The 27,476-nt window shown below is 35.1% G+C and overlaps 3 protein-coding genes across 7 annotated transcripts; 1 reads left to right on the top strand and 2 right to left on the bottom strand.

Annotated features, from left to right (window-relative positions):
- Nucleotides 1-99: 99 nt before the first annotated feature.
- On the top strand, nucleotides 100-27,476 carry LOC129246422 (exostosin-1). Of its 2 annotated transcripts, XM_054885234.1 has the most exons (10): nucleotides 100-1,542; nucleotides 17,498-17,650; nucleotides 17,803-17,877; nucleotides 18,258-18,384; nucleotides 18,675-18,794; nucleotides 25,508-25,611; nucleotides 25,669-25,819; nucleotides 25,890-26,309; nucleotides 26,380-26,696; nucleotides 26,769-27,476. In XM_054885234.1, exons 1-10 carry the CDS (start codon nucleotides 731-733, stop codon nucleotides 26,875-26,877), a joined length of 2,388 nt encoding a protein of 795 aa, XP_054741209.1. In that variant the 5' UTR covers nucleotides 100-730; the 3' UTR covers nucleotides 26,878-27,476. The 2 variants fall into 2 exon arrangements, with proteins under 2 accessions (XP_054741209.1, XP_054741210.1); XM_054885235.1 differs by lacking the exons at nucleotides 100-1,542; nucleotides 17,498-17,650; nucleotides 17,803-17,877; nucleotides 18,258-18,384; nucleotides 18,675-18,794 and adding an exon at nucleotides 25,210-25,289.
- On the bottom strand, nucleotides 3,507-6,061 carry LOC129246424 (uncharacterized). Of its 4 annotated transcripts, none has more exons than XM_054885239.1 (3): nucleotides 5,461-6,061; nucleotides 5,272-5,391; nucleotides 3,507-5,162 (listed from the first exon to the last, which is right to left on the bottom strand). In XM_054885239.1, exon 3 carries the CDS (start codon nucleotides 5,144-5,146, stop codon nucleotides 3,740-3,742), a length of 1,407 nt encoding a protein of 468 aa, XP_054741214.1. In that variant the 5' UTR covers nucleotides 5,147-5,162; nucleotides 5,272-5,391; nucleotides 5,461-6,061; the 3' UTR covers nucleotides 3,507-3,739. The 4 variants fall into 4 exon arrangements, with proteins under 4 accessions (XP_054741214.1, XP_054741215.1, XP_054741213.1 ...); XM_054885240.1 differs by having other exon boundaries at nucleotides 5,272-5,374; XM_054885238.1 differs by having other exon boundaries at nucleotides 5,272-5,348.
- On the bottom strand, nucleotides 19,606-23,995 carry LOC129246423 (lamin-C). The gene is made up of 4 exons (XM_054885236.1): nucleotides 23,386-23,995; nucleotides 21,083-21,677; nucleotides 20,284-21,015; nucleotides 19,606-20,131 (listed from the first exon to the last, which is right to left on the bottom strand). Exons 1-4 carry the CDS (start codon nucleotides 23,784-23,786, stop codon nucleotides 19,994-19,996), a joined length of 1,866 nt encoding a protein of 621 aa, XP_054741211.1. The 5' UTR covers nucleotides 23,787-23,995; the 3' UTR covers nucleotides 19,606-19,993.

Genomic DNA, 27,476 nt, shown 5'->3' with positions numbered 1-27,476 from the left:
AGCACTTACGGTGGCAACGCCGATCAATTTGTTTTGACAAGCGGACTTTTCGTTTTCTGTTTGGGTAATGACTTTTATACATATGTGTTTGTAGTCGTCGTTAACGTCAAAACTTCTACCAGTGGGATGGTCGGTACGAATATTTCATACTCAAATTTTTTTAAGGGTAGCTATTGTACTATTGACTAATTGTTCTGTTTAAATAAAGTGTTATCGACAATATAAAAACAATTTGAGATGTAGAAGTATGATGAGACTCAGGTTTTGCTGAAGTCAATAAAAGCACCGCGCCTCGGGTTGGCGGCGGCAGCGTTGTGTATATACTGCCATGAAAATGCGACAAATGGTAAAATAAAAAATAATAAAGAAGTACTTGCATTTATACATTTTAAATTTGGAACATTAGCCAAAAGATATACTAAATATAGTAGACGTTTCCTGGAAATTTAATATAAGGTGTGCAATAAATGGCGAATTGTGTGGCGAATAGAATTATTGGTATATCTTAAAATATTCCTTATCAAAATGAATCAAGTGTGCGACTCGAAGAAAGTAATATGTACGAGTACATCACATAATTTACAACCACTCCTTCTGAAATGTATGATTATATATGACTACAGGAATCGTGCGTTAATGCATAATTATAAGATCAACGCATCTTCAATAAACTTTCAATTGCAATAACTTGGGTGTACATTTCCAATTGAAAAGAGTTATCAGTTTTAATATGCAAGCAAAAAAGCGTTATATTCTGGTATTTGTGTCATGTGCATTTCTCGCATATTGCTATTTTGGTGGTTACCGTCTCAAAAACGGTAATGCCTCTCATCGTAATCTTCAGGTAGTAGATTCAATTACTCGCGTTCGTCTCCTTGAAAAATTACCCAGTTATAAAACTAAAGAAATGGAACGCATGCTGCAGGGAATCGATGAAACTGACAAATCAACTCCGCGAAGTGAGAATAATGACAGATCAGCACAAGAATCGAGAAACACGCGATCTTGTCGGATGGAAAGCTGTTTTGACTTCACCAAATGCTATGGAGAATTTCTAGTATATGTTTACCCACCAGAGCCGTTGAATTCCTTAGGTGCGGCTCCTCCTATATCTGCTAATTACCAAAAGATTTTATCCGCAATTCGAGAGTCGAGATATTATACATCTCAACCGGATCGTGCGTGCCTGTTTGTGCTATCTATTGACACACTTGATCGAGATTCTTTGTCGAATGATTACGTGCGAAATGTTCCATCGAGACTTGCACGCCTACCTTACTGGAACAATGGCAGAAACCATTTAATATTCAATTTGTATTCTGGAACGTGGCCCGACTACGCTGAGGATTCTCTTGGCTTCGACCCAGGTGAAGCTATTCTTGCAAAAGCTAGCATGAGTGTACTTCATATTCGTCCTAATTTCGATATAAGCATACCGCTGTTCCATAAACAATTTCCACTTCGTGCGGGCGGATCTGGCCTAGTTCAAACAAACAACTTTCCAGCAAATAAAAAATATTTATTAGCCTTTAAAGGAAAAAGGTAAGTGATGTAAATTTTATCGTGCTCAAATAAAAATAAGATTTAAAGTATTTTTATATGTATTCAGGCGGTCGAGTAATGCCCTGTGCATTTGCAAAATCCTAATTTTTTACATGTAATAATTGGAGGTACAGTTAACCGTAAAAAGATGGTCCTAGGCCTCATTCAGTGAATGTACACACTTACGCAACATTACATAAAAAAGCCAGCTGAAAGGATATATAACTGGTTCAATGTGAAATTGTATGTAGATGTTATATTCTAATTCTAACCGACACATTTCGGATTTGGCGTCATCCCTTGGCACTTGAAAACCTCACATATATCCTCTCTGAATGGTTGACTGAGTTCATTGCCTTTGACCACTGCCATTGGCGCGGTATTTAATGTGAGTTGAGCAGAATATACTTAAACTCCAGGCGATGAGTATCCATTCTTTTAACTAAATTCTGATTAATATTTTATGCATCTATTGTCTCAGTCAGGCTCGCTTATTCTTAAACATGCTATTTCTATGCTATTTATTATTCTCTCGTGTCGGGTAATATCACTTAGGGTAAAGAATCGAGGATCGTTTTGCTCTCGAATTTTATTGCAATTAGTTTTAAGTAGAGAGAATTCTTCCTTATATAACTTTGCTACGAAGAATTTGTGTTCATATCCACATGGTTATACACTGTGCGTAATTACAAAAATAAAATTAAGTATTGAAAATATGCACTTGAGTTCATACAATTAAGTCATTTACATCTTTTTACGTCATCTCTTTACAATAGTCGCAATATTTTTCTTGCTAAATTTTTGTAATTTTGTTTTATAAAAACACAGTTCATTCTACGACAAAATCCTTTTTGAACAACGTTCCAAATATTGTATAAAATTCACAAAAAATGTAATGCGTTCGAAATCACATAGATTTATGTCACTATATATATATGTCATTATATACATATAGGTATATATATAAAATTTAACAAATAGTCAAAAAATCTTTCAACTTTTTAATCAGAATTAAACAAAACATTAACGCGTTCGAAATCACATAGATTTGTGTCACTTTTTTTGCATACAATGTAGGAAATTTTTTTCCATGTTCACTATACATATATATATATATATAATTGGCGCGTACACCCTTTTCGGGTGTTTGGCCGAGCTTCTACTCCTTTTTGTGGCGTGCGACTTGATGGTCCACAAATGGAAGGATCTGCAGTATTTGTACATATTCGAAATTCTTTCAATTTTAGCAACGAAAATATTGCGAATATTGTAAAAAAATAAAGTGACTTAATTATGTGAGCATAAGTGTACATACATACATAGCTACACGTCTTTTTATAAACATTGAAAAATTTAGTTTAGCCAAAGGTTATCAGCTCAATGGCCATTAAACCAACTGAATTTATTACAGTTTTACTTATTTCATACCCAGATTCGGACAACAAGACAAAAACGGTTTAAAGCTTCTTGATTCATTTAAACAAATGTTCATTAGTCTTCATTCCTAATAGAATGCACAGAGTAAGGAAGTAATCGATGAATGAAGTAATAACTTTTCGCTTAATACTCTTAATATATATGCTAAGAAAAAAACTACGAACAAGGGCGTGTTGGCTTCAAGTTTGGCGGAATTCATTCATGCATATACATTTTTAAAAAGAACCTGAAGCGAAAGTTAGAAATGGTAGTGTTAGAGTATATAGGAAGTTTAAGAGATGAGGTTTTCACAAGTTTGTCTCTTGTTGCAACACAAATCATTTGATGAGTTATGGTGAAATCCTTATTTCCCTTTAATCTAAATGTGAGACTACATACATATTTACTTAGAATTGTATCACGTTAACATTCTTCATGTATTTTTGTAAACTTAAAAATTTTGTTTGTTAACGCTTGCAGAATGTCGGATTTACATTATATATAAAACAAAATAATCTGTTTTTTGATATTAAAACCGATTTGAGACCTTTAAGTTTCAAAAAGTTAATTCTTTATTTACATTCTTGAGATGAGAGATATTCGGCACTGTCTAAGTTCTTTAGTTTGTACTAATAATAAACTGAACTACGTCAAGAACTCAATTTCTTTAATAAAATCTTATTGGGACTAATGTGCTTACTCCAAATAACAGAAGTATAGAAATATTAACATAAATGTGCATGTATGCATATATGTAGGTGTGTATGTTTAGAAGGTACATTTATTCTTCTGCAAAAATTTTGTCGCCGAATTTGATTGTCCCACGATTATGCACTCGCATATCTCGTAGCTTTGGTAACTCGGCGCTTTGTCTTATTTTAACTGACGTGGTTAATGGTGGTTTTCTTAATCTACCCGCTAATGGCACAGCAGATTGTTGCTTGCTTTCTGCTTGTAAAGTTGTTGTAGTCGTAGAAGCAAATACAGAAGATTTTATTTCAGCGGAGTTTTCAGACGTTGAAAACCTATCATCAGGTGATAAATGCATAATAGTCGATAAAGTAGAAACTTCCTTAGGCCATTTTTCACTTTGAATGCGTGTGGGCATTCCTTGTAATCGAGATCTGAACTTAACTGTTTCCTTTGTGTTACTAGTATTACTTGCTTTAGGAGTCCAATCTGCATTAAGCTCTGCTATGGTTTTGCGGTGATTTGATCTAAGAGCTGGGGTAGAATTTGTTGTACTTGGGGATGTCGAAACTGAAGCTAAATTTGATCGTTGTTCTTGGAAGCGACGTAGGAAATTGGGTGGATAGTTTGGAGGTTCTTCTGTGGAGACACTTTCTGGAGGTGTTGAGCTAAATTTTTTCCTGTTAGTTATATGTGTAGGTTGGCTTAGAGTATATTTAGGTGGTGCCGAACCAATACGAACACTAATACGTGAACCTTGCGTTATTGGTAATGATATAGACTCTTCCGCGATGTGCTCCGTTACTTCATAACCGTTTGCCTGCGTTGTGTCGTCGTAGTAGTTTTGTAGCAGCTGCGAATCATGACTTTGCTGATGATCCTGTCCAATAGTGGACGGAATTGAGAGTTCAGCTATTTGTTTTTCTGGTTTAGGTAGAGCCTCTGCCATAATACTAGTGTGCAATGAGCTTAATACACTTGGTTTGCTGGACGAGAGGGAATAATCTGTATCATCATTATCAAAAATTGGTAACCAGGAATTGTATTGATTGTTCACTTCTCCGTTTGATTGCTGAGTATATTTTTCTCCCTCTGAAATATAATTTAGTAATTCATCCTCACTTTTGTGTGGTAATCGCCCTTCAGCAATTAACTCCTGTTCCTTTTCCAATTTATCCATTTGGTCGTTGCTAAGATATGTTGGCACTATTTTCTTTTTTGAAATTATAGATTTCGTGTCCAAAGTAATAGCTGGTTTTGGCAAGATCTTAACTATCTTTTTATTTGGCCGAATTTTGATAATTTTCATAGGTTTTTTTGTTGTTGGATTGCGAATGATATATTTTACTCTGGTAGTTTCCGAAGGCAAATAATCGAGTATTTTATTTGGCAACACTGAGTGTGCAGTAGGCACAAGATCGGAGAACATGTGCTTCATGGCATGCGCTCTGGTAGCCATGTCATTTACTAAGTTGTCCATGTGCATTTGCTTCCACATAAATCGACGTTGTAGCCTAACAAGTAAGGTATATATATCAGAGTGTTTCATCACACATATGTACCTATGTATATCCATGTATATACAATTATGTGCATATGCATATAAAAATATACACAATTTACCTAGTTTCTTTGCCACTAGTGATCTTCCGACAGCTAAGCAAACAAAAAATAAAAAGTAGATATCGCAGTTGTTTGTTCTGCAATGAAATATTCCAAATAATTGCTGAGAATAAAACGTAGCTAAGGAATTAAAATGTATATGTACATATGTATATTCATTTTGATATCTACTCGTATCACACTATTTACCAAACACTTGCTTAAAAAAATATCCATTTTATTCAACGCTTCTCCTCCAACTGTTGTTTGCGCTTTAGCAATTTCTGCAACATTAATTTTTAGCCTATTGGATACAATTCAATTTATAGAGCCTAATATTTTCCACCACCATTTACGATTGACTTTCGTTAAATCTTCGAGACGGTGCATGGTACAATCTTTCAAGGCAATAAACTGCATTGAACTGCGCTGTAAAGGCGAATGGACGTTTGCGCACAATTTAGGTTCGGATGAATGCACATTTGTTTAGATATGAATCATGTGAAGCTTCAGATTGTGAAACAAGTCAATTTGTGCTTGTAAAATGTAACAAATCGTAACGTGAATTTTTCTATTTTGAATTTTATTTTATTTTTGTATGTCTTGCATTGAGGCCTTCCTTTTTCCGCATCACATTCGTTGGTAATTTAATGGTATTTAACTTTCTTCCACATCGTGCAAAATTCCTATATGTTGGTTTATTAATTTTTTTGAACTTTGAACATATTTTCAAAATTTAAATACATATTTTGTATTCAACAAAAGTAAAATACAAAATTATGATTAAGTGAGCACGAAGAATAAAACAACAGAAAGCTGATTGATCTGTCGTTCTAATAAATACGAGGTGTGTTCAAAAAATAAGTAAAATTTTAAAATTTCAAGGACAACTTTCTTATACATATATATATATATTTTTTTTTTTATATGAAAATTGGAAAAGTAATGAATTACAATCACAATGAATTAAAAAGCATTAGCGACTAGGCCATCAGCTTTACGTAACATAAGAATTTATATAATAATATTCGTGTATAATTTAGATTTCAAAATACAAATTAATTTTGTAAATAAAGTGTATAAAACTTTTAATGTTTTCTGCGTTAACTTCGGACAGAAGTTCTTCTATTGTGTGGCTTGATATTGATTGTCTTATTGAATGTAATGCTTCAATAATGAAAGGTTTGCTCAGTAAGCAGCTTTCTCATTCCCTCTTGACAAATCGGCTCCCTTAGCAAGACACTGGGTTGCTAGCTTAGAAATTTTGACTAAAAGTGGAGGAAAAGTAAAATTTGTAGAAAAAACATTTCATTTTCAAAATGGACTGCTTACGAGCAACAACTCGCTCAAGAGTTTTCATCGGTATGTTCAGGACTATGGCAGTATGACATGGAATACATACCGCTTAAGTCAAGACATGATAGAGTATTTGACGCAATCCGAGATGGAGATGGAGAATTTAGAAAGCTTTATTTCTTATGATGTGGTGATTTAAACGGAACTCATGTTTTGCAGCTAGCGTTTGCTAAAGAGTTACAGCAGGGAGAATTATTGAATAGTCCCGACGCAATCGATTACAATGTAATCATTACATTGCAGACCTTATTATAAAAAAGTTGGCAGAACTTGTTTCCAATGAGCCCACCTTCCTATGGATGGATGAAGTGTCCAGAAGAGGCTTAGAAAAGCACAGTACCAGTATGAAAGAGCTTCTCATAAAGAACCATCTACCGGAATCGGCTTAAAACTCTAGGGCCTTCCAATTGTGGAACGCGCGCTACAAATAGGAGGAGGATCTCGGCGAAACACCTAACAGAATTGTACATGCCAATTATTTATTTATTTTTAACAAAATAGTTTCATATTGGCGAAACTTCGCGATTGGTTTTAAATTTAAAAATTAATTCACAAAATAAAATCTTGGATTATGTGAAATAAACTCTTGTTTTAATATTAGACTTGGCAATTTCCGCTAAGAACTTCTATCTATACCATTATTTACATTCAAATATTAATTAAAATTTATTTTTTAAACCGTTCGCAGCCTGTTTCCATTTAAGTAACAAAATACTATTTTGCTACCATTTTTCCCAAAAAGGATTTAATTTTTTCCTTTTTATGCACCTTCTTAAATACAACCTTTTGTAAGGGAGTGTCAAAAATCGAATGTCACTAGTGAGCAAACTTTTAATAATTGAATCATGAAGCTGATTGATCTGTCGTTCTAATAAATACGAGGTGTGTTCAAAAAATAAGTAAAATTTTAAAATTTCAAGGACAACTTTCTTATATATATATATATATATTTTTTTTTTATATGAAAATTGGAAAAGTAATGAATTACAATCACAATGAATTAAAAAGCATTAGCGACTAGGCCATCAGCTTTACGTAACATAAGAATTTATATAATAATATTCGTGTATAATTTAGATTTCAAAATACAAATTAATTTTGTAAATAAAGTGTATAAAACTTTTAATGTTTTCTGCGTTAACTTCGGACAGAAGTTCTTCTATTGTGTGGCTTGATATTGATTGTCTTATTGAATGTAATGCTTCACAATTTGTAACGATGTGTTGGATAGAAAGTGTCTCTTCGTTGCAGAATTGACAGACGTGGTTTTGTGGTTTGTTGTTTTGAAAGAGGTTGCTGTGGGTCAGGCGTGTATGTCCAAGCCGAAAACGGGTATAAATAATCGTGTTTCGCCTTGTACAGGGTGGCTGATGAATTTTGCTACATTAAGAAACTCAAATAACTTTTTTTTTTAGTGTATGGAATTCATTTATTTTTTTTCAAGTTGAAGGTCATTAAATTTTATTAAATGTAGCTTAACTAGTTTTAAAAATAATTGAATTTAAGTGCCCCCAATGCTCGTTGACACAAGTGCGGCATCTTAGTAAAAAGTTGTTCATTGCTGCTTTGAGAGTTGCGACAGGAATATCCGCAATTGTTGCCCGAATGGATTGTTTTAGTTCATCCAAATTTGTTGGCTTTGTTTTATAAACTTCTTGTTTACATAAACCCCACAAGAAAAAGTCAGGTGCAGTAAGGTCAGGCGACCTGGGGGGCCAACGAAATTCGGAGTTTCTTGAAATCAGTTTATTGGGAAATTTTCGTCGCAACTCTGTCATAACAGTCTGGGCTATGTGAGACGTTGCCCCATCTTGTTGAAACCACACAGAGTTGAAAGGAATTCTCTTTCGGCGTAGTTCTGGATAGAAAAATTCTTTCAGCATTTTCAAATAACGGTCTCCAGTAACCGTAACGGTGTGACCATTTTCTTAAAAAAAATAAGGCCCGACAATACAGCGTGAAGAAACCGCACACCACACTGTCACGCGAAGAGGATGCAATTCCGTCTCGTGGAGTATCTGTGGGTTAGAAGTACTCCATATTCGACAATTTTGTTTGTTCACATTGCCGTTTAAATCGAAATGGGCCTCATCAGACATGAAAAGGCAGTTTAACATGTTTTGGTCTTCTTCCACCATTTGCAGGATCTTCTGGCAAAATTCCAAGCGAATCGGCAAGTCTGCTGCATTCAGTATGTTAACCATTTGAATTTTGTAGGGAAATAAGTCTAAATCTTTGTGCATTATTGTTTGCAAAGACTGTCGGCTGACACCAAGTTGAGCAGATAAGCTTCTTGTTGAAACCCTTAGATTGCTTTGTATAGCTGCAGCTACAGCAGCGATCGTTTCCTCCGTCCGAACTGGTGGGCCTTCTTGCGACTGTTCCTTGCTCAGCAAAATTATTCACCAGTCTCATTATGGTCCATCTGCTCGGGGGATCGCCGCCAAACATCCGCCTGTACTCTCTCTGTACCAAAACTACGGACTCCAGTGCGTGATAGCGGCGGACTATCCAAATTCTTGTTTGCGTGTCCCAGTTATCCATTTTAATAAATTCTAAAGATCAATCTGCAAATTAAAACAAAAATGGAACAGATAACTTAAAAAGAAAAAAAGTTATTCAACTTTATTTTTTCAGGGTTTGATATTAGCGTATCTCTGATTTGAGATATCAATATATCGTTGTTGTGTATATTTTTTATTGAAGTCAAAGTTGATAGTGAGTCACTGCAGATAAGCCATTTTCCTCCGTTTTTTCTGCTATTTTACAGGCATTATAGATGGCAGTTGCTTCGGCTGTGAAAACGGATGCATAATATGGTAATAAGGCGGAAGATAGTGTTGCATTTTCGTTAACAAGGCTGAAGGCGAGTACATCTTCATTTTTCGAGCCGTCAGTATATAGTGTGGACCAATTATGGTCATTGTTGCGTATGCGATGAAAGTTTTGCAGAAATACGGACACCGGAGTTATTTCTTTTTTATTTTGTGTTAACTGTAGTAGAATGCTGTTCGTCGGTAGTGTCCATGGAGGATTCTTTATGTTGGAGGTGATATTATTTTCCAACGGCATGTCAAGGTGTTTGGCTATCTCTATTAGCCTTTCTATTGCTGGTTTTTTACGTGATTTTCGTTTTCGTTTCAGCCTGTTTTTTACTATTGATTTTAAGGCAGTGTCATCATTTTGTGTTAGTTTGATTGCCGTTCGTCCGGATATATAACTGATTCTATCTTTTATTAGCGGAAATTCCGCTTCGGCGAGAATGTTGAGGATGGGAGTGGTGCGAAAAGCGCCTAACGCCAGACGAATCGCAGAATGGTATATAGATGAAATTTTTGAAAGATTTGTTTGTGATGTAGCACCGTATAGAGATAATCCATAATCGATTTTCGAGAGAATGGTAGCTCTCACAATATTAAGTAGTGCATTTGTATTACTTTCAAGTTTGATGTTGCTTAAACATTTTATTATATTAAGCCTGTTTTGTAGTGATTTGTGCAAATAGTTTGTGTGATCATTCCAGTTGTATTTGTTGTTAAGAAATATACCAAATATTTTAAGTGATGTAACATTTTTTATGTGTGTATCTTCTGTGTTTACGAAAAAGCTTTTGCAAGTATGTCTGTTGCATATATGTAAATGATTAGATTTGGCTATGGCTATCTTAGCTCCGCTGATGTTGCACCAGTTTGTTATTTCTACTAAAAGGCTATTGAATTTTGATTGGAACGTCGTTATGTCTTGTACTTTGGCATATATACATAAATCATCTGCATATAAGACATGATTGAAAAAATTTGTTCTCATTGATTACTCGACTGAGTTTGTCAAAGGCAACTAAGAAGAGAGTGACAGAGAGGGGGGAACCTTGCGGTAAACCATTTTCCAGAGGCCAACAATCTGCTATAATTTGGTTTGCTTTAACCCGGAATTTTCGATTTAGCATAAAGTTTTTAATGTAATTTATTATTTTTGGGCCTAACTTCCAAGCTAAAAGTTGATCCATTATGGAGTGTAAAACAACTCTATCGAATGCCTTTTCCATGTCTATGGATATAAGAGACGTGTGGTTTCTGCTGGAAATACTATTGGGTATGTATTCGTCTAAGCGAACTAATGCGTTTAATGTGTTGGTTCCGGACTTAAAAGCGGTTTGGTTACTTGACAACAACTTATTTGTGTGAAGATACCACATAAGTCTCCGAGATACCATTTTTTCTATGGTTTTTGATAGGCAAGATGGAAGGGAAATATGCCTATACCCTTCTGTCAGGTTTTTTGGCTTGTTTGGTTTCGGTATGGGTACAACAAGGGCAATTTTCCATTGTTGTGGTATAGTGTGTGTATTGTAAATGAGGTTGTAAAGTTCACATAACTTGAGCTTGCCAACTGAAGGAAGTTGTTTTATAAACTCATAGGGGATATTATCTTGGCCAGGTGTTTTTCCTTTTTGTGAAGCTAGGCATCCATCGAGTTCTTGCAATGTGAAGGGCTCTTCTAAAGCTTTCGCCTTTTTACTTAGTTGATAGACCATGCTTATTGGGTTTTTATAACGATTTTTTTGTCCTGTGAACTGAGCTGAAAAATTAGTGTCTTTTGAGTAGTTTGACCATGCTTTTGCCAGCGAATCACCTAGTTCGAGGGAGTTAGATGTAGATAATTTGTTATCTTTTTCAATAGAGTGAATTAAGTTACATGGGCGGTGCCCGTAGAGTAAGTTCACTCTGTTCCAAAGGACTTTTGATGGAGTATTGCAGTTTATATCCTTAGTGAAATTTGTGAAAGCCACACGTTTAGAAATTTTCGTTTCTCGTTTGAATTTAGCATTCGCCTTTTTATAATTTAGGACATTTTCAGTGGTGGGATGATGTTTGACTAGTTTCCAGAGATCTTGCTTTTTAACACACTTTTATTAGGTCGGGTTGTATGTATGTATGTATGTATGTATCGGAATCTTTTAGCTTAATTTTCACTGGCTTCTAAACATCTGATCGACTTGAAATTTTGCACACCTATCAAGGACCGATGACAATGCAATAATTTGATAAAAGTTTTCCATTATCCTTATTGGGATTGCCAGGATTAATATTTTCTTTTTTTACCTGCGGGCAAAAAGTAAGGTGAATTTGGTTGTAAAATGAAAGATCTTTATTTATTCTTGTAAATCAATTTCATCCCCTTCAAAATGATGCCCTCTCGATGAAATACACTTATGTCAACGATTTTTCCAATCCCCGAAACATGCCAAATAGTCCATTTCCGGTAGTGGTCTCTTGAGTTTTGGGAATAGCCAGAAGTCACACGGAGCCAAATCAGGCGAATACGGTGGTTGCGGAACGATATGCGTGGAATTTTTAGCGAAATAGTCACGAAGAACGAGTGCAGTGTGAGACATGTGAGATAAATTTTCCATTATCCTTATTAGGATTGCCAGGATTAATATTTTATTTTTTAACACACTTTTATTAGCTCGGGTTGTATGTATGAATGACTGTAACGGAATCTTTGAGCTTAATTTTCACTGGCTTTTAAAAATCTGATCGACTCGGAACACACAACATAGATGACTAGATGGGAAACTCTTTTTCTCGTGAGAGCGCTAAAAAATGTGCATTTTTTATAACATTTGCCAATATTGCCATACCGGTAGAAACATGAATTGGGTATTTTTTTAAACAAAAATTGGGAATTTTTAGTTTCCACACCACCATTGAGGTTAGTATTTAGTGTGCGGTTCTGTAATAATAGTATATTACTCGTAAACACCTACATATACTAAAAATAAAAAATAGTTAAAAAAAACTAAAAAACACGCTTTTATTGCTAATCGAAATAAAAAGTAGAAAATAAAAATAGTTTAAAAAAACTAAAAAACACGCTTTTATTGCTAATCGAACTAAAAAGTAGAAAATAAATTTTAATGACAAAGGGACCTATAATGAAGTAATAGCAAATCGAAGGATCAGTCATAGTCAACTACCTCAGAACAGAATTATAACAAAAATTAAGATACAAATAGAGTAATTCAAATTAGAGTTAAAAGCGTGGGATGCATTTTGCTTCACTTTCATAACCCTCTGTACATAGGTAGTTGCCAATAGAATGATTGTAATATTTACTATATCAAGCATCCCACGCTTTTAACTCTAATTTGAATTACTCTATTTGTATCTTAATTTTTGTTATAATTCTGTTCTGAGGTAGTTGACTATGACTGATCCTTCGATTTGCTATTACTTCATTATAGGTCCCTTGTCATTAAAATTTATTTTCTACTTTTTAATTCGATTAGCAATGAAAGCGTGTTTTTTTTTTTTTTTTTTGTTTTTGTTTTTTTTTTTTTATTTTAATGAAAAAGGCCAGTAATGCGTTGTACACATGTAAAAGAATGCTGGGCGTTACTTGGGGTCTATCACCCTCCCTGATGCATTGGTGCTACACAGCAGTAGTCAGACCAATATTGCTGTACGGAACCTTAGTATGGTGGACTGCGACAAAAAAACTGACATATTTAATGCCGCTGGAAAGGATTCAACGACTCGCTGCTCTGTGCATAACAGGAGCGATGAAGACCACTCCAACGGCGGCGCTGGAAATGATACTCAGCATGCCACCTATTGACCTCATGGCAGAAAACCTGGCAGCGAAATCCGCGAGGAGGCTAATGGCTGCGGGGGTATTCATCTGCAGAACCTTCGGTCACAGCTCAACAGGAAAGTGGAGCTCAGGTGGCACAGACTACATGACTCCGTACTTTAATTGGGAGAGAAGGTTCCGCACTACAATTGAAGAGGAGGGATGGCACAAAGGCATGAAGCCTGGCCATAGAACCTTTCACATCTATACAGACGGCTCGAAAACTCCAGACGGAGTGGGAGCGGGTATCTACTGCTCAAAAGTAGGAATAAGGCAGTCTATCAAGCTGCCAGACCACAGCAGTATTTTCCAAGCGTAAGTTTTTGCTGTGGGGAAGGCCGCGGAGCTAGCCTACACTAGAACAAGAAAGAACTCAACAATTAATATATACGTGGATAGTCAAGCAGCAATAAGAGCAATAAGCTCATATTGTATTAAGTCCAAAAATGTTCGACGGAGCAGGGAGGCCATAGAAAGGCTAGCCGGAAACAGTAGGCTGCATATCTACTGGGTACCTGGTCACAAAGGCATTATAGGGAACGAAATAGTAGATAAGATAGCAAAAAGTGCTGTGAGACTACCATTTGAACAAGAGAACGACATACCGAGACCGCTAAACACAATATACAATGAAATGGACGACCACATGAAAAGGCAAGTGAAAGCTAGGTGGACTAACCTGACCACATGCAAAACAGCAAAACTCATGTGTAGAACTAACGACAAAAAACTCACTCAATTCGTACTTACGCTCTCGCGAAAGGAATGCAGAACTATCATAGGTATGCTAACAGGTCACAATCTATTGGCTGCACATGCGTACAAGATAGGGATTGCTAACACGGACAAATGCAGAAAATGCAGAGAGGATGTTGAGGAGACTTTAGAACACCTTCTGTGCGTTTGTCCGGCATTATCAAAAACGCGACTAAGATGTTTGGGAGCCCCACTGTTTGAGGGTCTGGAAGACGTCTCAAAAGCGGAGCTCCCAGCCCTACTTAGATTCGCCAAAAGCGCTGACATCCTACATGATGTCTACTTTAGGGATTCATAAAGGTCGGTCTCCATCTGGTATCGCTAGGGACCAAAAGATCTATGCGTGGCTTATTGCCAACCAGGCTAACCTAACCTAACCTTAGTTTTTTTAAACTATTTTTATTTTTATTAAGATCATGCAAGGTATCATTCCACCAATATGTTGAATATTTTCTTTTCTTATGGGTAGACATAGGAATTGTATTGTATGCGCTTTGCTTAATTTTTTTGGTAAGGATCGCAGCGGCTTTGTTTAGATTCATTGAATCGATTCTCAAGTTTTCCAGGTCGTTTGTCAAGCGCATTTGGTATTGGGCCCAGCTTGCATTTTTTAATATAAATTTTTTGGGAGTGTGGAATGTCGTGTTTGAGGTCATGTTGAATAGTGTTATGCTGATAGGAAAATGGTCACTCCCACAAAGTTCCTCGTTTACTTTCCAGCTGGATGCAATGTTTAGTGGTGGAGTGCACATGGAAATATCAATGTGTGTGAGTGTAAGGTGAGTGGACCAATGGGTAGGACTTTTGTCGTTTAAGATGACGAGGTTAGTATTTTCAATAAATTTGGGGACATTTTTGCCCTTATTGTTAAACTTTGAAGATCCCCATAACGGGCTCCAAGCATTTAGATCACCTACAATTAGCATAGGTCCATTTATTTGTGAAGTGAGTTCGTGTAAATTATGCTCAGCATTGCTCGTTTGGTGGATAATATATGTTTAGTAGAGTAAAATTGATTTTGGATTTTATCTTGATTGCGATTGCAAGTAACTGAGTGTGTAGCTCAAAGGGAGTATATTCAATATTATCAGCAATAAGAACAGCGATTCCTCGTTTTGCGTTTTCTTCTGTTGTAATATTATTCTTACCATACATAGAGAAATTTTTGGGTATAAATCTTGTGGAAGGGCTTTCCTTAATGTGGGTTTCTTGGATTGCTACGATTTTATAGTTATTTATATAGTAAGCATAATTCATTATAATTGTTGTGGTATCCATTAGTGTTCCACTGGAGAACTTTAAGTACATACAATACCATATTGAAATTTAAATTGTACTTACTCCTCTAACGTATAACGATAAAATCTATAGGTGAGAGGAAGTTGTTTTAGTTATGTTGCATTATTTCACTGTCTTCTATTGTGGAATTTGTGGAGTCTATGTTAGTGAGTGGTACGTTTGTGGTCATTGGTGTGTTTGTTAAATTATTGGACTGACTAATAAATTTGTATTGTTCATAAAGTTGTGAAAGATTTGGATCTAAGTGTAATTGGGTTGATGTTAGTGCAGAGTTGGTTGATAATTGATCTGTGCTTTCTTTGTTATTTGATTCGCAGCTTACGCTCTGGGAACGGAATGTAGTTGTTGAGTTGAGTTTTACATAGTTGTTGTATTCCTTTTTTGTTGTTTGAGGTTCCTTAATTCTTTTTTGAATTGCTTCTTCAACGCTCTCTTCAGTTACATTTTTACTGTAGTCTTTTTCTATACGTGGGACATTGTTTGTTGTTTGAACGATGGAACGGATTGTAGTTGTTGAGTTGAGTTTTACATAATTGTTGTTTTCCTTTTTTGTTGTTTGAGGTTCCTTAATTCTTTTTTGGATTGCTTCTTCAACGCTCTCTTGAGGGACATTTTTACTGTAGTCTGTGTTGAATTTGTTGACTGACTCAATAGCTTCCTTAAAAGAGCATTTATTTAAAATTTTATGTTTTATTATATCTTGCTTTTTTCTATACGTGGGACATTGCTTGTTGTTTGAACGATGATTATGTTTGCAGTTTATGCACAATACTTTTGAACAAGGCGTGGAGTAGTGAATGCTAGATGAGCATATATTGCATTTTGCTTCAGAGGTACAATGTTTAGCTGTGTGACCGATCATGAAGCAGTTTTTACATTGCATAGGAGATGGGATATATGGTTCGACTTTTATTTTAAGCCATCCTACGTTCACTTCTTTTGGTGGGGTATAGGTGCTGAAGGAAACGATATGCAGAGGGGTATTGGTGAGTTTTCCCTCTATGTATTTTTTGATTTTTTTTGCATTCTACTGCACCTTGCTGTTTCAAACCTTCTACAATTTCATCTTCGCTTAAATCTTTTAATACTCCGGAGTATATTACACCTTTTGAGATATTGAGCGTTGGGTGAAGAGAGACAGATATATTGCAAATATTTGATAATTGTGTTGCTTTAAGGAATTTATTCGCCTGTTGTTGAGTTTTAACCAGAATAAGTAAGTCTCCTTCTTTAGTGAATGATATTTCTAAAGGTTTTTCAGTTGTTATCGATTTTAGTGCTTTGTTGACTGCGACAATATTGTAGGCTTGAATTGATTTCTCTGTTTTGCTTTTTATTAATAAAAATTTTGGGCATGATCAGTTTTGCTGGGTACTTGCGGGTTTGATAGATTTTAACGCTCGAAAGTCATAGTGATTGCTGACATTGTAGGCTTTTCGTTTAGTTTTTGTTTTTGGTTCTTCGGGGTCTTCTTCCATAGTGGTTTGTCACAAATAAGCAAATTAGTTTGGTGGCACCTTGGCACGTAAAAATTACACTTGATCGAGTGTTATTTCAGATTGACACAAAATACTACACAAGCGACAGTTGTAACATGACCGCACTGTTTTTTATTTTTTTTTTTTTATTTTTTTTTTTTTATTTTTTTTTTATTTTTTTTTTTTTATTTTTTTTTTTATTTAATTTTATTAAATTTCCAATATTTGAAAAACGACTTTCGATTATTATTTTTTTATATTTACACTCGACTCGCTGTTATGTTCACAGTTGGGGCAATATAGCATGTTTAGTTTGTTTGTGAGAGGCATAAATAGGATAACTGTTTTGCGTGTTCGGCGATTTTCTGCTATCGAAAAAAATGTATCAAAGAAGTTGCATCAAATTTTATGTAAAAAATAGCCCGCGAAATTTGAAAATTCGCCTTATTTTTTAACACACCTCGTACATACTGTGAATTACAAATGTGAATTATTTTTGAACCATATTTCTTTACTGCAACTGTATTTATTACTTTTTTAATGAGTTCCATGCAGTTTAGTTAGACAACAATTTTCTTCGTAATCGACCATATTATCAAGATCAGTAGATCCATATCCAACCTATAGAAATGGTTCAGGGTAGACCTGTTTTTTGTAACAAATTTGTGCGTTTCAGGAAGCTTCATCCATTTTGGATATTAATTTAATTGACTTTTTTGCAGATATGTACATGGAATTGGCTCTGAGACACGCAACTCATTATTTCATTTGCACAATGGACGCGACATTATTCTGGTCACTACGTGTCGACATGGAAAAAGTTGGCGGGAACTTCAAGACGGCAGATGCGATGAAGACAATCGCGAATATGACAAGTATGTTGAGTTGTAAAATTGCATTTAATCATTCCAAATTCAAATTTGTATCGAATATATGAATTATATCCTATAACTTATGTGTTGCACATTTGAATTTGAAAACCATTGGTTTTACGAGTTTAAAATACTCCGTTTTATTTAATTTTCAGATATGACTATGAGACTTTATTGCAAAACTCGACGTTTTGTTTAGTGCCCCGTGGAAGAAGATTGGGATCATTTCGGTAAGCATTGCAAACTAATAGTAATAGTAGTAATAATAATTTCTAAGTCGGGGTGATTTGCATATATAGCGACGATAACTGCACGTCTCTTCATTTCTTGAGTGAAGTTGTAGTCCTTCCTTGGTGCGCGAAAATCGTTAATACGGACTAAATGCGTGTACATAATAAAATAATACCCATATGAACCATCTCGAAGACAATGAGAAAGAATACAATAAGCATTAATCTTGTCAAGCGACTGATAGTTGTTTATTGCTAATCTCGCATTTTTTTTTTAATTTGCTTGTTCTACTTATACAGCTACATACCATATGTGTCGTTCCCTTTGCCAGTTATCACGATAAATGCTCATTTGTTCGTTTTTATTGATTTTCTTAAAGGTTTCTAGAAGCGCTACAGGCAGGTTGTATTCCTGTTTTGCTTTCGAATGGCTGGGTGCTACCTTTTGAGTCCAAGATCGATTGGAAAGAAGCTGTCGTGTGGGCCGACGAAAGATTATTGCTACAGGTGGGTGTCCAACATAACGTCTGATTTTTTAGTATATTTTTTAGGCTTACCGAAGCAATGTGTGTTGTGTTTAACAACATATTATACAGAAGTTTAAACGCAACTCCATCATATTGTACATACTTAACTCGCATTGAACCGATTTCTGTGGCGAGCTAATTTATATGTATAATTGAGTAAATATGCATGTGCATAGTCTTTAGTTCATAGATTTAAGTTAAATTGTAGTTTACTGATATATTTCCAAAAATAATAACAAGCAAACTATATAAATTACATTCCTGTCACAGGTCCCCGAAGTAGTCCGCTCTATATCATTGGAACGAATTTTGGCATTACGACAGCAGACGCAAGTACTTTGGGAACGTTATTTTGGGTCTATTGAAAAAATTGTCTTTACTACATTTGAGGTGAGTAGAAATGGAGTATACATATATAGCACATATAGGAATTTGATTCACAGATCACATTTACGTTCATATTTTGTTACACTTACGTATTGGAATTACTATAGACGCACAATAATATGTAGTTCCAGAGCTTTAGGTAGTAGTTAAAAAATATATGAGTCAGTAGCAGTATCCTAATCGGCTGTAGTTCTCAAGAATCTAAAATATATCAATTTATATGTCTTGGAGCACATTTTTGCTAGGAAAAAGTTTCTCATAAAAACCTCGTGCTATTATGAGTCGGCATAAAATGGAAAGTACCTAAATTTGTAGGAAAAAAATCAATTAAAAATTCCATTGGTAGATATTTGAGCATGCTTCACGAAAATATTGTACCACTTGCGAGAAAAATCAAAATGCACACTTCCAATCCATGGACATATATCTAAAGCGCAAATCCATTTGTCGCAATTTGAATTGAGAACGATTCCGTAAGTGTTCATCTAATTGCAACATACTTCGTCTTGTCGCTACATTCCCAGATATATTCGTTTCGCTTCTTTGCTTATTTTAGAGAACGAATGGCTGACAAGTTCGTTATATTTTGCATGCTCTTAAAAAGATAGTACTGGAGCGTTCGAGTTTTGCAGCTGGTACTATCGCCTTCTTCGGTATTGAAAATACCGATTATTTCAGTATTTATGTTTCAGTAGCATTTTACTCCTACCAGCCTATTATTATTTTGTTTTAAAGTTTCCAGTTTCTCTAGATCCCCGCTATAAAAAAAACAGTATCAGCCAATAGGAAGCACAATAAGTAAAAATCAAAAATCTTTTCACCGTTTTAAATGCATATTTAATGTAAGTTAAAAGTTTTAAATTACATTTAGTTTTGTACATTACATTTGGTAACAATGTATATAGTTACAAATTTTAAGTATCCTGGTGACATGTGATTTCTATGTACTATTGTGTAGAACACTCTCAAGTAGCTCTGAGTTTATCATAGTTTTACGATAAGCCTCGCACTTTGGTTGTTGACCAACTGACTGGTTGAAAATTGCTGATATATTGTGCTGAGTATAAAGTCCTTGGCTTAAAGTTGCGGATATGTTTAAATGCACATAGGAAATTTAAAAGTTTATTTAACTTTTGTCTGTGCTAGTCTTGACTGTACTATGTGTATAGCTGAGTTGATTCTCTGTAACGCCTAATGCACGTTTAAAAAAGTAGTGAGAAGAGGCTCCTTACGCCAGTTGAACCGACTCCTGAACCGAGGGTAAAACCGCTGCCGGTGGAACGGTGCCTTGTTGCGTGACTGGAAATGTTTGAACGAACACGGTCGTAGCTGGCAACATCCTGAACAATAAAATAAAAAAGAAAATTAGTGTGATTAAAAGTCAGTAATCCAAAATCGAGCTAATTTACTGGTCGATCAGAAATTCTAAATGTTGACAGTGGCTGCAGATGTGGCACTTGTCACAAGTGCTGTAAATCGACAAGATTCTCACCTCTTTGTCGGCATTCGCCAAAACGCTGCGCATTGAATCAGCAACTGGCCATTTCTTCTTCATTACTAGATTCTGGGGCGGATCATGTACAGCGCCTGCATCGACTGACCATATGGTAACCGTAGCGCCCGCGTTTATTCTTGCTCCACGTGAAAATTTGAAAGCTAATTCCTCGTCGCCAGCAATGCGAGTTAGCTGCCAGCCGGTTAAATGTATTTCTTCGTTGCCCTTGTTATGCAGCTTAATGTATCGTCCTTCGCTATCTGCGTCGACAATCTGCAAATCCCCTTTAGCGGCGGAGTTAACGGAAAATTCGGATAAATTGCGATCTTCGGACTCATCAATAACGGTACGACGGCGCTTGACTGCACTTGCGTTGCCACCACCTGGTGTTGCAGAACGGCGACCGCTAGGGGTTACACGTCCAGAACGTGAGGTAGAACTAACTGATAAATGAGTGCCATTCGAATACCCTGAGTCGGCATTGGTGCTAGTGCCAGGACGGTTGGGTGATGAAATATTCAATCGGCGCTCTTCTCCGCACAATAGTTTGTCATAAGCGGCAATTTCGAGATCTAATGAGACCTTGATGTCCATCAAATCTTGATATTCTTGAAGTTGGTGTGCCATTTCGTTTCGCATTCGTTGAAGTTCGGCTTCCAAAGAAGCTATGTACTGATTATGACGGGCGCGTTCACTATCTAGGAGGTTTTCTAATTCACGTATGCGTGTCTAAAAGAATATCAAAATTTTTTAGACAAAGTTCCAGAAATATTAGTGAGTAAATAAAAAATCTTACATTCAATCCGGCATTGGTATTCTCTAGATCTTGGATTTTAGCGTTAAGTCCGTCAATTTTCGTGCGCATAATGCGAACCTCTTCAGTGGCATGTGCCGATGAGTTGGCCGCTCGGTTTGCGGCAGCTTGAAGATTTTTGATTTCATTGTCGTACAGCAATTCAATTTCTTCACGATTAGCACGCATTTGGGTTTCATACTGATCACGCAATTCTTGTAGAGATTGTTGTAATTTAGCCTCGTATTGCTTGGATAAGCGGCCGTCGATTTCACTGATTTCAATTTGACGCCGTGACCGTGTTTCAGTGAGTTCCCGGCTGTGGACCTGGTCTTTGAAACTAAGTTCCTCACGAAGACTTTGGTTCTGGTTCTCCAAATCGACGCGAGCCAACGTCTCAGCTTCAAGTTGTTTGCGTAGATCTTCAAGCATCTTGCGCAGGCGTTCATTTTCAAGCGTAAGATCTTTAGCCAGATCATCGGCTTTCTTGCGATCAGCCAATGCTTGGTTGTACTTGCCGTTAACTTCATTATAACGAGATTCATATACACGCGCACTGTTCTCTGCGATGGCGCACTCCTTTGTTTTTTTGTCTAGCCTGTATTTTAACAAAGCAAAAATATAGTTTAGATTATTGCTAAAAAAGTAAATGAAGAATGAGATCAAAAATATATTGAAAGAAAATACGCTAATTACAATAAAAATACATATCCATATGTATGTATATATATATATCGGCGTATACCTACTAGCGAATTCAAACGAGTTAGAGGAGTATACGAAAATTACTAAATATGTATGTAAATGAATGACATCATCGCACGAATGTATATTTGTACATATGGATACATATAAATACATATATTAGGTGCAAGGCTTGTTAAATTAATATTTCCTTAATTCAATATTAATTCTGATTTTAGGCAATGCTAATTAAATTTCATTTATTTGAAAAATTCTCTTGCAAAAATACAATTACAAATTTCCCTTTATCAATGTGATGACGTAGTTTTTTTAATGCCTATAGATAATCGTAATTGATAAGAGATAAAATGGATAATATCCAAAGGGGGTTTATCCCAAATGATTAAAGGTCCAGGCCTCTCATAAGTAAAATTAAAATGTTACACTTTATTTTTAAACCAGGTAATGAATCGTCGATGTGGAAAACGTGAGCACTTTGACCACGTCAAAATAAGTGAGGACCGAGCGAGAAAGTCTGACAAGCGAAAGAATGTGATGTGAGAGAATTGTTAAAAATACCTAATGGGAATATCATTTGGCCTCAATGAGAACCTGTTGTTAATAGTCTCTTTTTTGTTTTTATCATTTTGTTTCGAATATACATGAGTGTTATTAATAAGCAATACAAAGTAAGTTGAAAAAAACGCTAGCGGAGCGATATAGCTATATGCACATACATATATGTATTTGTCGTTTATATACAAATAAAATATGTGAGTTGTTCCAAGGTTGCGAACGTGAAATTGTCACAAAAATGCCAGAGAGTTACTAATCTTTAGAAATATCAGAGGTGTTGCTATTATTTCCGTGCTTTTATTGACTTATTTCAACATATGCGCATACATATGTATGTAGTCATGTTTGTTCGTATGCTGGCATAGTTGTGTGTTTATGCTCCAAACAATCGATTTGGTGTGCTTGTAATAAGGCTTTATTTTTGGCTAAATGACATCACGCTAACTCTGGGCTAATAATACAATATATGCACATTTGTATGTATCTAAAGGGCGCTTAATTTATTGTTATTTTCTATTCCCGCCGTGGCATTTGATTATGCACAAAGCCTATGTATGTATGTGTGTACAAGTGTTTACAAACTAATTCGGTTAAAGCTTAAACGGGTTTGCTGAGTTTCTTTGCAACTGCAGAAATAAATATATGTATTATGTTAATGTATATATGTGTAATGTATATACGCATTAATTTGATATGTAAACAACAACAGCAACATCATCAAAAATGAACAAATTACTCTTTTTCTCTCGTATCTTTCGACGTAGTCCGTACGTATGTATGTATGCATATAAATTTGTATATACTCTAAATGACATCATTCATTATCATACTTGCGTTTGCTGCCATGTGCTGTTAAAACACTGAGTATAAAAACTATGAAAGACAACAAATTCACTATGACATCATTGATTTAATGCGTCTTCACATTTCATACTAACTATATATGCACTAAAACCTTCTTCTGTGTGAGTTTATACAAAATGATATTGGTTGATAGACAATGTTCCCTTTGACTAGTTTTTTTTTAATTTTATTTCATTGTTTACCTTTGTTTAAGGTCATCATTTTCCTCCCATAACCGTTTGATATCAATCTCCAATTTGGCTTTCTCCTTGGCAGTTTCATCAAGTAGTTTGCGTGCAGCTGAGAGTTCCTTTTCATACATCGCTTTAATATTTGACACTTCACGATTGACTGTATCCTGGGCTATTTGAAGCTCCTGCGTTAATCTGTTGTTGTCATTCTCCAGATTACGCATACGATCAATATAACAAGCGAGACGATCATTTAAATGCTGTAACTCTTCCTTCTCCTGTATTCGAGTTGTGCGTGTAGGACTAGTGGCGCCAGGACTGGTGGCTCCGCCACGTGCAGACTGTCCACCCACTGGTGTGGACGTCGAGGCACGAGAAATACGGGTAGACACCGATACAGGCTTTTGAGACATTTTGTTTATTTTTTATTTGTTTATCGCAAATACACAAATATAGGTATCTTTTGCGTTTTAAGCCCTAAATTGAGGCAACTAAAATCGTATCTGTAACTTTTAGGTACTTTTCTCAAAATTTAAAGTTCAATTAAATTGAGATGTTGAATGTATCCAATTTTCTTAGCACTTCTGTTCTGTTGAACTGGAAAATATCAACTGAATAGAAATGTTGAACATTCGCCACAAATGATGGAAGGCCAAAACAAAAAATGAAATCATCATCGACGAAATTAGGCGAAACAAATACTCATTTATAAACTGAGCAAAAGCTCGAGAGCCGTGACTAGTGCGCACTCACAGATGTAGTATGTAAAGTTCTCTCTGTTTAAAGAGTGTATACACGTATGCATATTTATACGTTTATGTATGTTATGTATGGATGTACATATATATGTATATAATATATAAATAAAAGGTGGTATTCACCGTCTGCGCATCGAATGGTATAGAAAATAGCAAAACAGTTATTTGTTGTTATTTGGTTCATTAAATTAGTTGGGGTGGATAGTCCCAGTATGTGAATATGTACTATATTGATGTATACATATATGTACATATATGTGTAAGTATACTGAGTTACTGAAAAATACATATGCATAGAACGAGTAAAATGTACGAAAAAGATTATCTAATGTAAAAGTATGACATTAGAACGTAAATATGAAAACATTGGTTTAATATTATTTAAAGATTTCCAATAAACCCACCCGCTTTTTTTTATTAAAGTTAAACTTCCGTTAGACGCAGCTCATTTTTTTACTGTAATCCTTTGGCATTTGAATATGTGAAGAATTTTTTTAATTGGTTTGAGTTTAATAGTGTTTTATTTATATTTATTATTAGGTTGAGTTATTTATACATGTACATATATCAATTTGTGTAAGTGCCAATTATATTAAATTTTATTTATTACTTTAAATTCCTACTGCTAGTAAAAATCTCAGTTTTTTTTTTACCGGGTTGTATTTCTTGTGGATAGGGCATTCGGCCAACGTGGGCTGTACAAACTTCCCGCCATCGTATTTGATTAGGTTAATACTAAATACTTTAAGGGACCACGCCTTCCAGTTGCATACCCTGACATAGTTTTTTATAATCTGCCATTATTGAACTTGAGTTGTAAGAGGATTATAATGCTATACTCACTTTAATTTTTGCTGTAGTAGAATTGTCATTGAAATACACACAGAGTTTTTCAGTGCATTTGTCAATCAGACCAGTTTCTGACATGATAAACATCATTGATGTACATATAGTACACACCTAACATTGTATTTCCGCTAGAAGTTTTATATGTGATGTCATTATACACCCGCATATGTTAGTAATTATATGATTCGAAACAAAATTATTTAATAAATTAGTGGCTTCAGTTGAAATTTATTGCTTATTGTGAATGGTTTACCGATTCGGTAGAACGTTTACATGTTTGAGCCTTTTTATCATGAAATAAGAATAAAGGTAATGTAGCAAAGAAGCAGTTTGAGACTTCCTCAATGGTTATTTCTTTGAGGAACTGAATTTGCTTTTGGAGTTTGATTTATATTTTTCGGTTTTGTGTAGTACAATCTTCAAAAAAAAATTAAATTCGTCTTTTTTCTAATCTCAATATTAAAATAGTATATATATGTATGTGTATATATTCTTTTTTAATGCTCTATCAATTAATATTTCAACAGATAATCCACGAACGCTTACCAGATTACCCGATTCGCAATACATTTGTATGGAACATATCGCCAGGTGCTCTTCTAACGCTTCCAACATTTGCTGATAGCTCTAGGTAAGTTCCAATATTTACTTGTAGTTGGAGTCATATTAGACGTTATTTTATCTTCAGGTATATGCCATTTTTATTGGATTCCATGGGCGTTGAGCCCCGTCACAATTATACGGCTGTCATCTATGTACAAATTGGTTCAGTATTGGGCCCAAATACTGCGTTATACAAGTTAATCAAAACTATTTCAAAAAGTCAATTCGTAGATAGGGTAAGAAAATTTTCTAAAGAAAAATATTAAACATAATACAATTCGTATACTCTTTTAAATTAATCAACAGATTCTGGTCCTGTGGGCGGCTGATCGTCCTATTCCTTCAAAGAAAAGGTGGCCTACAACCTATCACATACCATTCCATATAATGACATTAAGTGGCTCAACCATTGGAAAATCATTTCGTTCAATGAAAACTGATGCTGGTGAAAAGTTCTTTAATGGTACCATAATTTCCGTGGGAGCTCCATCTAATCAAGATCCGAAGCATATTAGAGATGAAACTTTAGATCCCTTTGATGAGCGTCCAAGCATATCACAGCGTTTTTACCCTTACCCTGAAATACAAACCGATGCGGTACTCTCTCTGGATGAAGATTCAATACTCAATACAGACGAATTGGATTTTGCTTATACAGTTTGGCGAGACTTTCCGGATCGTATTGTTGGTTATCCCGCGCGAGCCCACTTCTGGGATGATTCAAAGGTTCATAGTTTGTACAGTTACTTTTGTTGTGTGATTAATTTCAATAAACTAAATATTTCTTATTTTGTAGAATGCTTGGGGCTACACATCCAAATGGACTAATTACTATTCTATAGTTTTGACTGGAGCAGCTTTCTATCATCGATATTACAATTACTTGTACACTAATTGGCTATCATTATTGCTTCTTAAGACTGTACAGCAATCATCCAATTGTGAAGATATCTTAATGAATTTACTGGTATCTCATGTAACGAGAAAACCACCGATTAAAGTGACGCAGCGCAAAGGGTACAAGGATCGTGAAACAGGGCACTCTCCTTGGAATGATCCGGATCATTTCATACAGCGGCAAAGCTGCCTAAATACATTTGCAGCAGTTTTTGGGTGAATATATAATATTTATCATATGCCCACTAGTTTGTAATTTAAAAATTTACTATATTTATTGACTTGCAGTTATATGCCACTGATACGTTCAAATCTACGTCTCGATCCGGTATTGTATCGAGATCCGGTGTCTAATCTACGTAAGAAGTACCGCCAAATTGAGCTGGTTGGCAGCTAGCACTACATAAGCACAAACTATAAAACTAAGCTTAAATAAATTGAGTTTATCAGCCACAAAAATTTACATACATAATTGTATTTTAAAATACATATGGAAAGCTATAAGAGTAGTTACAGGTTTACAAATCAAATGTATTTATTGCAATGATAGATGAACAGTTAAAGTTGTAGCTTGCGACTTAATGAATATAAGAATGTAATTGTAATTCCACCAGGTTTAAAGAATTGCATATGTATTTACATATGTAGATTGTGAACGAAAAAAGTGTCACAACCAAATAAATTAGTAAGGAGTTATTTGTATGTAAAATGCCATTTATGATAAGTCACAGCCACAATAATTTAGATTCTGTAATTATAATTATAAGATGTTATAAGTTAACAAGTGATGATGTTATTGACGACATGACACATTGGTGATTACTTTAGGTCGCTATTTTTACAATATGAAAAACTATAATAATTTATAAATTTTAGTTAAATTTTTTTAATGTATATAAATATATATGGACATGTATATGTATATATATGTATGTATATAGAAGTGTATACATATATGTATATGAAAGTGTATAAATAAATTTGACACTAATCACA

This window comes from Anastrepha obliqua, chromosome 4 (assembly GCF_027943255.1).
Source record: "Anastrepha obliqua isolate idAnaObli1 chromosome 4, idAnaObli1_1.0, whole genome shotgun sequence".
Lineage (NCBI taxonomy): Eukaryota > Metazoa > Arthropoda > Insecta > Diptera > Tephritidae > Anastrepha > Anastrepha obliqua.
The sequence above is the reverse complement of the archived record's forward strand: the minus strand, read 5'-3'. Positions and strand labels throughout refer to the sequence as shown.

Coding starts and splice junctions, on each gene's coding strand:
- LOC129246424 (XM_054885238.1), bottom strand. CDS start 5,487: ATGGATATTTTTTTAAGCAAGTGTTTG. Junction 5,349..5,460: donor TTTTTTTAAGCAAGTGTTTG/GTAAATAGTGTG, acceptor ATTTCATTGCAG/AACAAACAACTGCGATATCT. Junction 5,163..5,271: donor ACTAGTGGCAAAGAAACTAG/GTAAATTGTGTA, acceptor CTTACTTGTTAG/GCTACAACGTCGATTTATGT.
- LOC129246423 (XM_054885236.1), bottom strand. CDS start 23,786: ATGTCTCAAAAGCCTGTATCGGTGTCTACCCGTATTTCTCGTGCCTCG. Junction 21,678..23,385: donor AATGATGACCTTAAACAAAG/GTAAACAATGAA, acceptor GTTAAAATACAG/GCTAGACAAAAAAACAAAGG. Junction 20,132..20,283: donor TGGCGAATGCCGACAAAGAG/GTGAGAATCTTG, acceptor TTTATTGTTCAG/GATGTTGCCAGCTACGACCG.
- LOC129246422 (XM_054885234.1), top strand. CDS start 731: ATGCAAGCAAAAAAGCGTTATATTCTGGTATTTGTGTCATGTGCATTT. Junction 18,385..18,674: donor ACGAAAGATTATTGCTACAG/GTGGGTGTCCAA, acceptor TTCCTGTCACAG/GTCCCCGAAGTAGTCCGCTC. Junction 26,697..26,768: donor ACATTTGCAGCAGTTTTTGG/GTGAATATATAA, acceptor ATTGACTTGCAG/TTATATGCCACTGATACGTT.